At 31.9% G+C, this 16,414-nt stretch overlaps 1 protein-coding gene across 1 annotated transcript; it reads left to right on the forward strand.

The window, feature by feature from the left end:
* Positions 1-911: 911 nt before the first annotated feature.
* LOC123657371 lies at positions 912-11,153 on the forward strand. The gene is made up of 5 exons (XM_045592929.1): positions 912-959; positions 1,724-1,906; positions 7,207-7,326; positions 10,214-10,360; positions 10,707-11,153. The coding sequence occupies exons 1-5, from the start codon at positions 912-914 to the stop codon at positions 11,151-11,153; spliced, it is 945 nt and encodes a 314-aa protein (XP_045448885.1).
* The last annotated feature ends 5,261 nt before the right edge of the window (positions 11,154-16,414 follow it).

Genomic DNA, 16,414 nt, shown 5'->3' on the forward strand with positions numbered 1-16,414 from the left:
GAGGGCCTTCGACAGCTTATAGCCAGGGCCTCCTATTACAGTTAGTAATCATCATTTGATTTAAGTTTCAAAGTTTCGGTTAATGCTTTTATTTAGGTGTCTCCAACCGCATATCAGGCATAATTTGGTTTTTAGAAAATATTCGTACTTTTTTTCAGAGAAGTAGCTATATAAAGATGGACGGACTATCTACGTAAGATCGCCGATGTAGGCTGGATGAGGATTGCGGAAAACCGGGATATCTGGTACGAACTTGGGACATATTCAGCAGTGAACTGCGATAGGCTGAAGTAAATTAGCGAGTGAGCTATATAAAAGAAATATTTATTATTGAATCTAAAGCCCTACGTACTAATTTAAATTGAGCAGAAAGTAAAAGACCCCTTGTTGCTTAACACAAGCTTTATTAAAGCTATACTTAATCCTCCAGGTTCTTAGATTCGCGTTAGACGTTAATTTAATATCGCTGATGTATAACAAATTGAACACTCGACGATCGCTAATGTAAGAATTTTCTCTATTGGATTATGTCGTTTCTAACTTATTTCACTACTTTATATTCTATTAATAGCGATACTAAAAATGGCAGGCAGTAAAATTTCGAAATCAAAAGATATTGATTCTGCTTTCATAAAAAATATACAGAGCTACATTCCTGCCTGCACCGTTTCCAAAAAAAAATCTAAAAAAAATTTTTACTATCAACTTTTGACAGAACGAAGTCTGTCCGGGTAGCTAGTATAATTATGTAAAATAGGGAATCTGTATTTTTGTTTCTTAATAAATAACGAGTGTATCTGAACTACTTATCGCTTCTACTAAAGATAAAAAGATCACGGTTTAAGGTCCACCGAAATTAATTATTTTCGTTTAGTTTTACGAATATTAACGTAAAGAACAGTTGTGTGAGAATGTGGATTAAATTACTTCTTATAACGTTCTTCGGATGCAGCAACATTGTAAGTAAATTTTAATTGTCTTTAAATGTTGCAATCAACTATTGAAATTATTGCGATGTATTTTTTAATATCAATTTTTTATACTACTATGTAAGCGACTTCTAGCTTATAAGACGTCTGCAACACCAGAAGCATCGCAAGCGCGGTGCTGACCTTACCTTCAATCCCCCATAAGAGCACTGGTCACCTTACTCACCACACAAATACAACACTACTTGTAAGCAATATTATTTAGCTGTGATCTTCTGTAAGGTCGAGATTTGATTTTATTTAATGCCAAAAATATTGGGGTCAGCACACCGTAAGACAAAGCTAGTAACTATTCCAAAAGAAATATTTTTTGTAAATGTTTATTTCAGTAATTACTAATCTTATTAAAATATTATATTTCAGTAAGTTAGTCATGCATTACGTGCATGTTTTAAAGATTATATATACTGTACTATCAGCGATCAACTACTAATATAATACAATAAAAGAATCCGTTTGTTTCCTGAACGCAGAAACGTGATGGTGCATCGCTCGAGATTTGATTTGTATCAGACGATCTTTTGTTGTCGATTCAGGGATTTTGTACCCAACGTATAATTTCATACAGAAATATAAAGTATTTGAATTATTCTTTTTCAACTTGTCTATTTAACTCATTTTACTTGTCTATAATGGAATGGGTCAGTGACATCGCATTAAAATTCCGACCCACCAATTTGAATTTTTTTTTCTGTTTTGCTATATTAGAATGAAAATTTATTTTTATATTTCAGCAGTCAACGTCCTTTGACCTTCGGGGCGTTGTATCTGGAAACCGCATGGCGGCTGTCCCTCTAGGGAGATCCCTTGGAGAGGGAGACTTGGACATAGAGGGAATTTGCAGCGAATCTGGAATGGCTTGTGAAAACTGCACGCATGCTATCACCTGCATACCTTTACCTGTTGGATGGCTAAAGGTAAGTACATGCTCGAAGGCCTAGTTTTAACTGTTACGTTTTTTGTTATTCTTGAGAAAGTTCTAAGGAAAAAAGTTCCAAGATGTCAAAAGATGGGTGAATATCATGTCACTATAACTAATTTATGTAATGAGAAATGGTGATATTAGTAAGACGTTACAATCGCAATAGTTCTTTAGAAACATAAGAGCATCATGCAAAAGAGGAAGATGCTATCCATTCAAAGAAACTAGTTTTTCGCTGTTCAGAACTAGAAAAACAACTGATTAACGTGGTTGGGATTTTTTGGGTATACTGTACAAAATTTGAGGTACACTTACAATTTCATCCACATCACCTCGATGTCTGGAGGTCTACGATAGCTCGATTTTTGCGCCATTTTCTGCCACACATGACCCCTCTATGGAACCAGCTACCACCAACGGTATTTCCGAACCGATACGACCTAGGGACCTTCAAAAGAAGAGCACATTCCTTTTTGAAAGGCCCGCAACGCGCCTGCTAATCCTTTGATGTAGCGGGTGTCTGTGGATGTTGTTTTTCACTTACCATCAGATGAGTCCACAGTCCATTTGCCCCCAATTCCATTAAAAAAAAAAACACTTTCTTTCTTTCATCTGGTCATGTTTCATCGACTTTCTAAACACAGACAACAAACAAAGAGCTATCCATGTGTAGTGTAGTGCTGCTTTACTTTGTTTAAAATGCCAACACTCTTGGCATTTGACTTTTTAAGAATAAAATTCCTAGTTGTACCTCTTTGAAATGTAGGTTCTATTTTGATTTACGAATAATATGAGTGCGTACCCAATATTTAAAGTTTATATTCGTAAAACTACTTAAACATTATATTTCATACTAGCTGTACCTGCGACTTCTTCCGAGTTTTGGGTATTTAAACGTTCAACGTGATTCTTTAACAATAACAACAACAATAACAATAGCATTTATTTCAGGACTAGCCCATATAGTGTTAGTAACAATGTTTTTTATAACCTAGTGTTAGTACAGTACTTTAAATTGGTATAACTTTTTTATTCATGAACCGATTGATATGAAACAAACAGTATATTAAGTAATATTAAGTAAAGCTTACCACAATATACTAGTCTAAACTACATCTAAATCGGGTAAGCCATTTCTGCGATAAGCGTGCACAAATGCACAGACAAACAGACAAATAGGCAAACCGAGAAATATTCTAACAATCATTGTTTTGGGTGCAATTTACGTTGATAAAGGTTCCAATAATATTTTTTCTCATATATCTTAGATGTACAGACAGCGGTCCGTTACAGTTTTATATGTATTGATTCGTATTATCTTTTTTACAAAGAAAACGTTTTCAAAAACAATAACTGAAAAATCATTGAACCTAACAATAACTGAAAAATCATTTCAAACAATAACTGAAAAATCATTGAACCAAAATATTAATGTATGGAACGTGACTACGGCCGAGTGGTTTTCTAATAAAAATATTTTTATTTATAAGGATATTTTATTTATATTTTTATTTTTATTATTTTGTAAGGAAAAAATTTGGTCCGCTTCTCTGCTTTTTGTATTAACAAAGTGGTCCACAAGAACTTTTGAAGAATGTTTGCATATACATGACATATATATATATAAAATATATGTAAATAATTTAATGTAACGAATTTATTTATTACAATTAAATAATTAAAAACTGGACTGGAAAAAGAATATATAGATTTGTTGTCACTGTGTAGATATTTATTTATTTATTTATTAATCTTTTTATTATTAATTCGCAATATCAATAGATCTGTATTGTCACATCTGCTCTATGACGAAACAAACCTATCTATTATCCTTATCTTATATATAAAATTCTCGTGTCACAATGTTAATTAACATACTCCTAAGAAACGGCTGGACCGATTTTTATGAAATTTTATGTACATATCGGGTAGGTCTGAGAATCGGCCAACATCTATTTTTCATACCAGTAGGTTATAAGGGGGGGGGGGGGGGGTTAAGGGGGCTAATAACATATATAGCAAAACAACGTTTGCGGGGTCAGCTAGTAATCATATATTCTTCACTGCACTAAATATTTTTTCAATAGTCATTGTAATATAGAAAGTTTGCAAGGGCGAAATTATCTCTAAAAGAGATCTCTACCAGCCAACCCATTATCATCTCCATATCACAAAAGCTAGAATACATATGCTTTGCTGCTTGTGACTGTTCTAATAATAAATAGTTTAATTAAATATAAGTAAAAAATAAAAATAAATACCTAAAAATAAATAAGAGCTAGTTTAGATTCAACTTAAAACTTACGTAGTTATTTTTAGAAAAACTGAACCACAAAGTAGTATTTACGTAATACCCACTAATTACTGAAGACATTTTTTTTAACTAGGTCGGCAAATATGCGTACGGCTCACCTGATGGTAAGAGATTACCGTAGCTTATAGACGCTAGCAACACCAGAGCCATCGCAAGCGCGTTGCCAACCCAATCCCCAATCCCCCCAGGAGCTCTGGTCACCTTACTCACCAACAGGAACACAATACTGCTTGAAAACAGTACTATTTAGTGATCTTCTGTAAGGTCGAGGTACTACCCCAGTCTGGCTGCTCCATATTTTGAGCAGGAATTCCTGCTGTGCCCTACCTCAGTTATATATTTCCTACATAGTAAATCACACCACAACATATGGAGATGAAAACTTTACTGTCTACTTACACACAAACAGTTGTAAAACAATGACCGACAACAAAAAAAAAACCAATAATATGCCAAAATATTATAGAAAAGATTCATTAGAAAAAATGAATTGTGATAAAATATCCATTTTTAACTTTTAAAAGAGCGCACTTCATTATCTCTTCGTGATAATTAAGCGTTAATTGGAGCAAGATAACAAAACACTAAATTTTTTTTATTTCGCATATGTGTGACGTTTCAACTACGACATAGCATGACTTTATGGTTGGCCTCACCATAATAGTGAGCTTATCTTAGATGAAAAAAAAAAATTGTCCGAACTACCAATCGTATCATTGTTACAAACGGAAGGAAATATCAGATCAATCTGAAGCAGCCTGACTGAGCCTTGTTATCAAGTTGTAATCGTGTTAATTAAGGTAGCCAAATCTCCTGGGCTCCGTTTTGTTAGAAGGGTCAGTAATGGACATAGTTATAGGTCCAGGTGATTTAAGTATCTAAGGCATGGCAAAGCATCTACGTTACTATAACCACATACTTAATCTTATATTACGTTTCCTGTACTCGTCACGATTGAGGAGTTTTTTATTTAATTTTAACAATTTGTCTCAGGCTATCGCCATATTTTATAAAAATAACAAAGATATACAAACTCTTTAACGAAAAAATAATTACTTAATTCAAATTCAGAAGTATGTTTATGAGGAATGAAAGAAAAACTATTTTTGAGGATTTTTTTGAACTTTCCTATTTCAACCGTCCGTATCATAAATTGTTGAAAATGAAAGGCCCTCGGGCAAATATTCATTCAATACGGTCAACATCAAAAGGAGATAGCTCCGAACTTTAAAAAAAATACAGACGAGCGTATTGTCAGTCTCCTTCAGTTTTTGATGGCTTTGGAAATATCCTATTCTTGATATTTCTATAAATTTTATTAAGTTCAAAATATCTATTAATTTTTTTTATAACCAAACGAAATGACGTGGCAAAAATTATTTTATGGTAGTTTCACTAGTACGACCTGCAGATACCAAAAGTTTATATAAACATTATCAGATGACGTTCATTATAGAGATAACAATATTATTTTTTATACGTTTCCAGAACTATTCACTAAGTAATCTTCTTCGCTCTTGCTTCATTGTCTGCACTTTATGTATTAGTTGACAATTATGGTTAAAACAATTATTCTTTGGAAGTACTCATTACCTACTGTCTAGTATTATTAATTGTGTTTGCTTGCAAACGAAATAAAAAACTGACTTCAATTACATCGACAAGTAATACAACGTAAGTAGACGAAAAAATAGACGAGTAGATGCGTGTTACCAAAGATTACTCAAAAAGCAAACATCAGATCTGGATGAAATAAAACAAGACAAGCATCAGCTTTCGATTAAAACAAAAATCACCAAAATCGGTATAACCAGTTAAAATTTATGCAGTATAATAACAACGTTGATCGACGAAAAGTAGTTAAGAAAGTACGCATTATTAAATATAACTCGAAAATTTCTTGTTAGATCACAATTAAAATTAAATAATTAGCCACATGACACGCAAAACCTTTCGATTAATAAAAAAATCGAAATCGGTGCACCCAGTCAAAGTTCTCATCATTACAGCTCATACAGTCCACCGCTGGACATAGGCCTAAACAAGTCTACGGCAAAAATAACGTGAACTCATGTGTTTTACCCATAGTCACCACGCTGGGCAGGCGGGTTGGTGACCGCAGTACTGGCTTTGTCGCACCGACGACGCTGCTGCCCGTCTTCGGCCTGTGTATTTCAAAGCCAACAGTTGGATGGTTATCCCGCCACCGGTCGGCTTTTTAAGTTCCAAGGTGGTAGCGGAACTGTGTTATCCCTTAGTCGCCTCTTACGACACCCACGGAAAGAAAGGGGATGGCTATATTCTATAGTACCGTAGCCACACAGTACAGTTCACAGTTCTAATACAATCGAATTGAGAACCTCCTCCTTTTTGAAAGTCGGTTAAAAATTGAAGGTTCATGCTAATGAAGGTTATATGCTGTAAGACAGACCTAAATACGAAGGGGGCGTTCATAAAATACGTGAGATGTTTAAGGGGGAGAGGGAGTCGAGTCAAATCTCATCTAATCTTACGTTGGAGAGAGGGGGTCTTCCTCAAATATCACGCAATTTTTTTTCTGATTGAAAAGTATTATTAAAGTATTCTATTGTTAAATTTTTATTACACTTATAATTAAACTCTCAACATTATTGATTAACTAGTAAGTAGTAGTAGTAGTAAATAAAAGCACGAAGCATTTTTTTTTTCTTTTTACAATAACAATCCAACGCGTTTACGTAAGAAACCCACATTTTGAAAAATCTCACGTGAGATTGGGCGATGGGGGTTGAATAAAATCTCATGACATCTTACTAGGGGGGAGGAGGGACAGAAAATTTAAAAAAACACCTCACGTAATTGATGGACATAAAAGGAAAGGAGTATACATAAAATTCAACTTGGGTTCATTCAGGAATGGAATTCAGGAGTCTAATCTAATACTATATTAAAAAAAATTAACAATATAATGCAGATTACAAAACCTGTACTTTTCTGTTTAGGTACCTCTTCAACAGTGTCCTGACGGTCAAACTTGCAACGCACATCTCCGACAATGCTCCAACGAATCCGTACCTGAATGTGAGGTTGTAACGAATAAATTTCAACATATCTGCGAACAGGTAATCTTTATTCTTTTGCTATATGATTATTGAATATTATTTATAATATTATTATCGAATTTAAAAAAAAATCAAAAAAACAACTATAAAAACATATTTAAAAAATTTTTTTTAGACCAACATATAGAGAGAGATTGAAATTGCCGCACTTATTATTTTTATTATGATTATTATTATTCTTTAACCACTTGATGTTAATTTTTTTTCCAATTATCACATGTATAATCTATTATTTGTATAGCTTTCTATCATATTTTTATGTTAGTATATAATATCGTATGTATTTTAATATTATTACTTTAGAAACACAGTGCACTGTTAAACTGTTCATTGTTTTTGCTGCACTGTTTATCACATAAATTGTTTCTTTTTTTTCTGTAAATAAGTAAATAAATAAATAACAAATAAATAAATAATTTATAACATTTCTATTGCTTCACGCTTCAGCCTTATCCACCACGCTGCTCAATGCTGGTTGGCGGTTCGGACTTCAATTATTTACATCATTTCAATACTTAGAATGAAACATCTTTTTCGGATTTTATCGCCCCTCTATAGAGTCCTCCCGTGATGGTTGCTGTAAAGTATCCGAAACGTCGGGTTTGTACTTTAAAACCCGCGATAAAAATCCGAGTGAATCGTCTTCGATATATCTAATGTAAGCAAATTACAACTTAAAATCAAACTTACATAAATAGATATATTTTAGTAAACAGGAAAAGAAACGTTTGAAATGTTTTTATGAACTAGAAAAATGTCCGCATATCAAGGTCTATGAACGTGAACAAAAACATCGTATGAACTGTCTTATTGACCTAAATTTAGCTTAATACTTGTGTAAAAAAATTTGAGATACGAAATTATTTATCGAATTCAATTAGTAAATATAAGATATAACAATTATAAAAATCTCATCGTGATCTAGTACAGACATGCTATTTTAATCGAGATAAAATTGAAACTATTGTTTAAGAAGAAAACATTTACAGCACGATGAACGCCAGACAATCGAAACGGAAAGGAAATGTCAAGGCGAATAAGTGTACTGTGAAATTGATAGTCATGATGCGTTTAACCTAACTGTTAAACTTAAAAATATACCCAAAAAAAAACTAAAATATATTCCAAACAATAAGAAATTGGCTAACTAAGACTAGAATATATCTATAGATAGCATATCTAATCGAAAAGTTTATCGTGCCGAAAGGCAGTCTTTTATACATAAATAATTTTATTGATTAAAACATTAATAAAAAAAAAATAATTTTAATGTACAGAGACATTTTATTGCAAGAGCTATCTTGAATCACTTTTAGTGTACAACCTAGCTAGTAGAAGTAGAGATCATACTTAGTAATTACTTTCAAATTACATCTAGAAACTAATTGTTCCTTTTTAGTTACTTGTTACTTGAATATGTTGTGTAAATACGGAAACAAATTAATAAATAGTTTTATAAAGAATCGTGTTTAATCCAGTAAATAGGGAGCACGAGGGAAACACCATTGAGCTGTTATTGCGGACTTTCCAAAGTTCATTAAGATTACACCCACGTTACCAAAATTAATTCGGCTTGTCTAAAATAACCCTAACATATTTTTTACTGTTAATCAGAGAACTTTGTACATAAACTACGTTTTATTTCGAATAAGACACTGTTACGAAATAACACAAGACAGAGTTTTATAAATATAAAAAAAAAAAAAAATATTTTAATTTTATTGTTGTTATAAGAAAAATGTGTTACTAACACTATGTGGGCTAGTCCTGAAATAAATTTTATTATTATTACTATGTGATTGGATGTCATGTTATAATGTTATGATGTGATAATTTTATTATTATTATTATTATTATAAAGATTCTAAACGTAAATTAAGAGAGACAAAATCGCGGGCATAAATGACAAATACATTTGATAGGCAGAAAAAAAAAGTTATCAACGCCGTTGACAAATATTTGTGTAGTTTAACCGTTTACCGCCTGAACGCAAACGGTACTTTGTTAAGGGCAATTGCGCGAATAAAATTTATACACCAAAAAAATCTATTTATATTTTCACACATCATGTATATATTGTTATTTTTTAAATTATTTTTTTAAGATTTCTGTTTTTTTTATATTCATATAATTTTCTATTTACAATTAATCGTTGAAATTGTTTTGGATTATCATTAATTTGATTTTAAAACTAAAAATGATACACTGGCGATTTTTTAAAAAATGTTTTTATCGTTCGTGAGAATACTATTAATAATATTAGGATAAGCGTCCATGCTTTGTACGGAGCATGAATGGCTGCAATGAACGGATATGCTATTCGAGCTATAATCGACGTTATTTCAGTTCTACTTTAATAAATTAGTAACTTATACCAACCATTACTGAGTTAACAACTTTATTGAGTTAGATTGTAAAATATTAAGATCAGATTATTATAGAATCGACGCAGTATACAATAAAAGACATAATGTTACAACATAAGCTCTTTTTCAATAAACTAAATTGCTTATGATGAAAACTGAAAATTCAATAAACATAATTTGAGATACCAATTAATCAAACAAACTCAACACATACAGTAACCATTAACACAAATATGATAGTGGGTCAATGAATAGTTACTTACTTAACATATGTAGGTATATTTGTTTTTATCTATTTATTATTGATTTTTCCTTCTTAATTTGTGCACACTTCTAATCGCTGCTACTGTATCGTGTCCAGTATCCAAAGATTATCTGGAAGAAATCGCTATTTCGATATTTCTTTATGTGTCTGTATTTCGGTGTACATTAAGAATAAATAAATAAATTAAAATTATTCTTAGTATTTTAACAATTTATCTCGAATTTTCTTAAAGTAATTCATCTTATATATTTTCTAGGTTGGCATATTCCCAGATGCGTACGACTGTCGAAAGTTCCACCTCTGTTCACCACCTGATGGGCTCCCTGAGGGCAGACCAGCCGACCACAGATCAGCCTTGTGTCCCAAACAATATGGCTATAACCCAAGAACAGCTCAATGTTCAGTAAGAATTTGAATTATTATTTTGACAACTTTTATATCCACATTGTATTGTATTGTATTAATCTTCTAAAACGATTTCTTCATAAACTCACTTTAATACTTTGAATGTCAAATTTGATTGATTGGAACTACAGTGAAAAAATATCAAATATTTGTTCAATGTCGTTGAATTATACTTCATTTGATGCACCTGAATTAATCAAAACATTAATAGAATATGAAAGAAATAGGAAAATAATTGAAGTTTAATTCACAACACTATCCGATGCAGACAATTCTCATTACAAGAGTTTTTGCTACCAACGGTTATCAAAGATAGTAATTAATCGGGCCATTTTTATTTGTAGATAATTCTAAAAAATGGACAATGCGACAAGAAACCAGTTCCTGACTGCAAGAAAGTTGGCCAATCCGGTGCTTTGGAGAGCAGTCCGAATCATTACTACGTGTGCCTTTCAAGGCACGGTAACTTGTACCCTCAAATATTTATCTGTCCCCACGGTTGGTACTTTTTGGATAACTATTGTCAACCAGAACTTAAAAACCCAGTTGAAGAAATTAATAGTAATGGCCATGAAAATAATAAAGATCAAAATAACTATAATGCTGCACCAACTGTAAAACAAGTTGCGTACAAAATTGATTCATTCTTTTCAACTGAAAAAGCAACGACATACCCAGTCGATTCTTTCTTAGCAGATAAATTTGATTTAACAAATTATGAAACAACCGATGACGTTGCACAGAATACAAATGATGAGTTTGCTAATTCTTTTGAAGCCGATTTTTGGTGATTTTTTAAATTCTATTATAAAAATAATAATTGTATTATAATAAGTGTAATAAAGAGTTCTTAATAATAAACATTTGTTACAAATAGTTTTTTAAGTTTTTCAATATTCAATAATATTCAGTCTTACAAATTGTGTCAGATCAATAAACCATAAGAGTCATTGAATGTCAACAAAATAAAAATAAATTAAGATAAAATTATAATTGAGGTACATTTGATGTAGATTTTTTGTAATGGTTTTACCAAGCAAATTAAAAAAGAGCAACAGAGTAGACAAAATTTTATAAAATAATCTCCATGTCAAAGTTTGTAAGCAATTTGATTGAAATAAAAGCGTGATCAATTTGACAATCAGACAAAGGTATCTGTAGTATAAAATCTAAAATAAAAGAAATGCAATTCAAAGAGGAGCAAAGAAATTAAGCCCACCACGTTTCTAATTGACTGTCTGCCAATGCACTTACATGATTACGCTCTTAGTTCTCCCCTGACTTCCTTGTACACAGCCACAGACTATACCTGCAATATATCGCACTGCGCTACCATGTTAACAAGCAAGCTGTCTTCAACCAATGGTATTGAGCACAAAACTTTTGCTTGACGCATGAACTATTTATCTTTCAATTCATTTTCTGGCCTGACTTCACTCGGTTAAAATACTTTTTTGTAGTTAAAATTATTTTAATATTACTTACTTTTCTTTCTGTCGGCGCTAATGTCGAGAAGCTATCCTTACTAGAACACAATGAACGCAATATTTACGTAAAAGACGCGGTGAATAGACACAACAACTCCATACAAAAGTACCTTATTTTCTATCCTATTTTTTTATCAGCCAACTTTTTAACCGATTTCAAAAAGGAGGTTCTCAATCCAGAACCAGAGATTTTTTTAAGTATGTCACCTCATAAATTTTTACTAGGTCTACCGATTTATGTGATTCTTGTTTTTATTCAAAAGCTAGTGACTATAGTTTTATTTTAATTTAATCCAGATCGCACAAGTAATTTCGAATTATCCCTAATTATGCGTTTTTATTTGAGTATTTATCTCGACTCGTTAATGATGATCTCATTCTATTACATGAATACCAACGATTAATTCGTTCATTGATTAACAACATTCTATTTCAAAGTATAGAGAGTCACGAATGGTCTGAAGAACTAATATTTAATTTAGTCGATTTAGTAGGTCCTAACATAATACATATATACTAAGCCCACCATACTAGAAATAAAAATTTCAAAGTAAGATATAGATGATGAATAAACACAAATCCATGCTACGTGCCTTCTGTCTAGGTAACCTAATCTGTCCCAGTATGAAAATTGTTTGAACAGGAAATGGTGATTCCGAATGAATCAGATTATACGATTAGTTTTTTTTTATCTGGTTAATACAAAACATCTGAGATTGATGTTACGTAAAGATTCTTGTCACATGATGATTAAGTTTAGAATAATGTCATAATTAATATAAATTATTAATTATAACAACTTGTCTATGACTATATCAACAGATAAAAGTTGTCATAATTAATAATGTCATAATTAATATAAATTATTAATTATAACAACTTGTCTATGACTATATCAACAGATAAAAGTTGTCATAATTAATAATTCATAATTAATATAAATTATTAATTATAACAACTTTTACCTGTTGACATTTCACGTCATTTTGCGGCATTTTTTTTATCTACAATAACCCTTACAGTATATAAAAATATAAAAAACACATTGGTTTAAAAACAAGAAATGAAACAAAAATAGAATCTCGTTTTACATATTTTATTTTTGAAATAACAAAATGTCTTTCAATGTAAGCGACACCCAAAAAACTTTATCAAAAATAAATACTTATTATCGACTGTTATTATTATATAATTTCCATAACTTACTTTACATAATTGAAAACTAATAAAGTACGAAATATTACATGAACATTTATGTTTTTCCGGACGATATAAAATCGCTTTGATGAACGAAAAATAAGTAAAAGAGTAGCGAAATATTCCATGAGACTGGAAAAATTTAAAAAGGCTTTGCTATTGAAAATTTCTGTAGCCAATGCGGGCTTGTTTTGTGGACGCCGCACCAATATTTGCGATCCTTTGGCTAATATAGGTGATGTTTTTCAAAGCTTCTTTAAATGAAAGCTTGAAAATTCTTTACACATACACTATAGCCTGCGGAAAACATTACCGTTGCCTATAAAACGTGCACAAAGTTTGTTTTTAAAAACATGGTCAAAGTTCATTACATCAATGTTATTTACTATAACATTAATTGTTAAGCGTAGTTCTAATTCATTTTTATTTTACAAAATTAGCAATACTTAATCATTTTTTTTTTACTTATGTGCTAGCTGATTACTCATACCACAGTATTTTTGAAGTTTACTTCTTACAAATCAATTTTCATTTAAGGCCCCCAGTATAAAAATAATATGATCAGTAAAATCTACTGAACGAATGATCTCGTTACATTTTTGGACAAGGCGTTATTTGTATCGTTTATTTACCATTTGATATGGTATTCATCTGATTCTTATACTAGAAAGCCTTTTTTGTACCTATTTAGACAGTCGATCTGATGGAGTAAACTCCAGTGGTGCGGCGAAGGAGACACACACACTTTTTTATATATATGCCAATTGTGATTGATTTTCTGCATTAAGTACTGGCAAACGAGGAACAAGCTGAACAATGTATCTGAGTCACAACTCGACAAAAGTCTAAAGAATTATGTTTCATAACGTATGTTCGCTGTGTGTTCACCAACGTTCGACAGTGTTTTTTATTCTGGTCACTAATTTCAATTTCGTATGGAGGCTTTCCTTTCACGCTAGGAGACACAAACAACTTTATTTACTAATATCCGTTTGATACAAAAGCAGGAAGTATTGGCAAATAATTTAATAATATCTCAATATTAATTACAAAATACAAACAATCATCTGCTACCAGATCAAAAACATTTGCTGCGCCAACCTTCATCTGTAACATACATACACGTGCAATTGGACCAAATGTTTCAAAGTCAAATGTAAATTTATTAGTCACAAATATATTGGAATATAAGGCCGTTGAGTTTCTCTTTAAATGCAATCTCAGTATAGAATCTATAGGTACTATACAGTTTTATTACATTATATGTACATAGATTTGAATTTAAATTCACCGATAAAACGTCGGAACAATGTGAGTGGATGGTCCCATGGTGATCCCAAGCTACAATCATACCAGACCTTTGTCCCTGAGGTTGCAGACGGTCTTATCTTGTAGATCTTCGTTTGCGTGTGGAGCAAATAACAAATACAATGAAGTATTACTTGGTAATGCAATGTGTGAACATTTAGACTACAATCTTAATTCAACAGCAACACAGCGTATTGACGATATTTTTACTATAATAATTGAGCTTTAATGTTTAAACCACATTTTTTATTGCGCTGGTTGAACAGGGGCGGTACTAGATCCTTGCAGAAAAAACTAATGAAATAACTAGGATATTAGCATGAGGAAATGATAGCATATTATTTCTTTATCCTTATCTCTTCTTTTATCTTTACTGAATTGTTTTAAATTTGAATTAAATAAGTGGAAATAGACACATGTTTAAGAATTTTATTTTATACTGAATATTATTTAATATTTGGTAGAATTCATTTATCTGTCGGGTTTTGACTCAAATCAGGCTTATACTGGTCTTCAATATATATGGTTAATGCTCAACTTTTCAGATTTGTATAATAATCTTTTTTGGAACTTTTAGAATGCAATGTAAAATTCTAAACAGAAATAACAAACGAACTAATATAGCCATCTAGCGTCTGTTACGTTGGAGATGGACCTCTACTGATGCAGATCTCTTGGATTGCATACCAACGAACTTAGTCTTTTGCATCGTCTATTAAATTAGTTTAAAAAAAATCTTCCACTGCATAGTTCTCATTATGCAGCAGCTATCAGTGATTAACTACTTTTTGGATTTGGTGTCTCCGTTTCAATATTATAAGAGTAACATTCCGATGATCACAGCTAATTAATACTGCTTTCAAGTATAGTTGTGTTCCTGTGGTGAATAAGTTAACCAATACTCCGGGCGGGGGGGTTAGGGTCAGGAACGCTATGTAAAAGATACTGGTGTTATAGATGTCCATAAGCTAAGGTATCTTGTTTGCTAATTTAACAGTGTAACAAAAATATTTAAGAGACCTTATCTCCAAACTTTTCTTTTCAAAATGACTTTCAGCATGTATAAGTTGATAAGCGATTTGCAAAAGCAAAACAGTTTTAACCGGTTTATTGCTACAGATAAAGCAAGATGTGAGATGGCTAGGTTTTTTCTTGGCCGAGACCCAACGAATTTGGCAAACACGAAATATTCGCCTGCAAGTTATTGCATCTCCGGATAAATTTCGCCCTTAAATTTTCATAAACTTGCAATTTTAACGTGATAAAAAATATTGTAAATTGATATTTTATCCAACCAAAATATCTTTAAAAAATTACATGCCATCAAAATATATTTACCTAATTACAAGAACAATCATGAAATGTTACAAGTGTTTCATATTAAAAAATTCAGCGCTAATGTGTAAATTATGTCAAAGAATAAAACGCAGCAGAATTTGAAGTCGAGTTTGATCCCTCGAGTTTGACGTCGAAATTATTATGTCAATTACGCCAAGTGTCCAGGAACCAGCTATGACGATACACTTGGAACATTTTAGTACAATAGGCACTCTATAGTTGACTCTCTTATTTCTTACTCTCTTGCAGTACTCGTAAAATTTTCCGTCTAATAAAAGATTTATTATATTTCGCTAAAACTCGTTATTATTAATCAATATTTTGACAATTATTTTAGAAAGCAAACAGATTAAATATTATGGGCAAAACACATGAGTTCACGCCAAAAATGGCGTGAACTCATGTGTTTTGCCCATAGTCACCAGGCTGGGCAGGTGGGTTGGTGACCGCAGGGCTGGCTTTGTCGCACCGAAGACGCTGCTGCCCGTCTTCGGCCTGTGTATTTTTAAGCCAGCAGTTGGATGGTTATCCCGCCACCGGATTTTTTTATATGTAAGTGATATATCCACAGGCTTATAATGCCCGTGCTTTTGTTATTCCATATTTTTTAATTTTTTTCTTTTAAAACATGCATCGGTACTTCACTGTAACTTCAGAAAACTTAATAGCTAGCCTTAGAATATCTAAAAATCGACGCGAGTCCACTGACCAAGACTATTCTA

This window comes from Melitaea cinxia, chromosome 10 (assembly GCF_905220565.1).
Source record: "Melitaea cinxia chromosome 10, ilMelCinx1.1, whole genome shotgun sequence".
Classification (NCBI taxonomy): Eukaryota; Metazoa; Arthropoda; class Insecta; order Lepidoptera; family Nymphalidae; genus Melitaea; species Melitaea cinxia.

What these genes read in the sequence shown, in the direction of transcription:
- LOC123657371 (XM_045592929.1), top strand. Translation starts at nt 912, where the DNA reads ATGTGGATTAAATTACTTCTTATAACGTTCTTCGGATGCAGCAACATT. An exon ending in TCTTCGGATGCAGCAACATT is followed by an intron (nt 960 to 1,723) that starts GTAAGTAAATTT and finishes TTTATATTTCAG; the next exon opens with CAGTCAACGTCCTTTGACCT. An exon ending in CAAGAACAGCTCAATGTTCA is followed by an intron (nt 10,361 to 10,706) that starts GTAAGAATTTGA and finishes TTTTATTTGTAG; the next exon opens with ATAATTCTAAAAAATGGACA.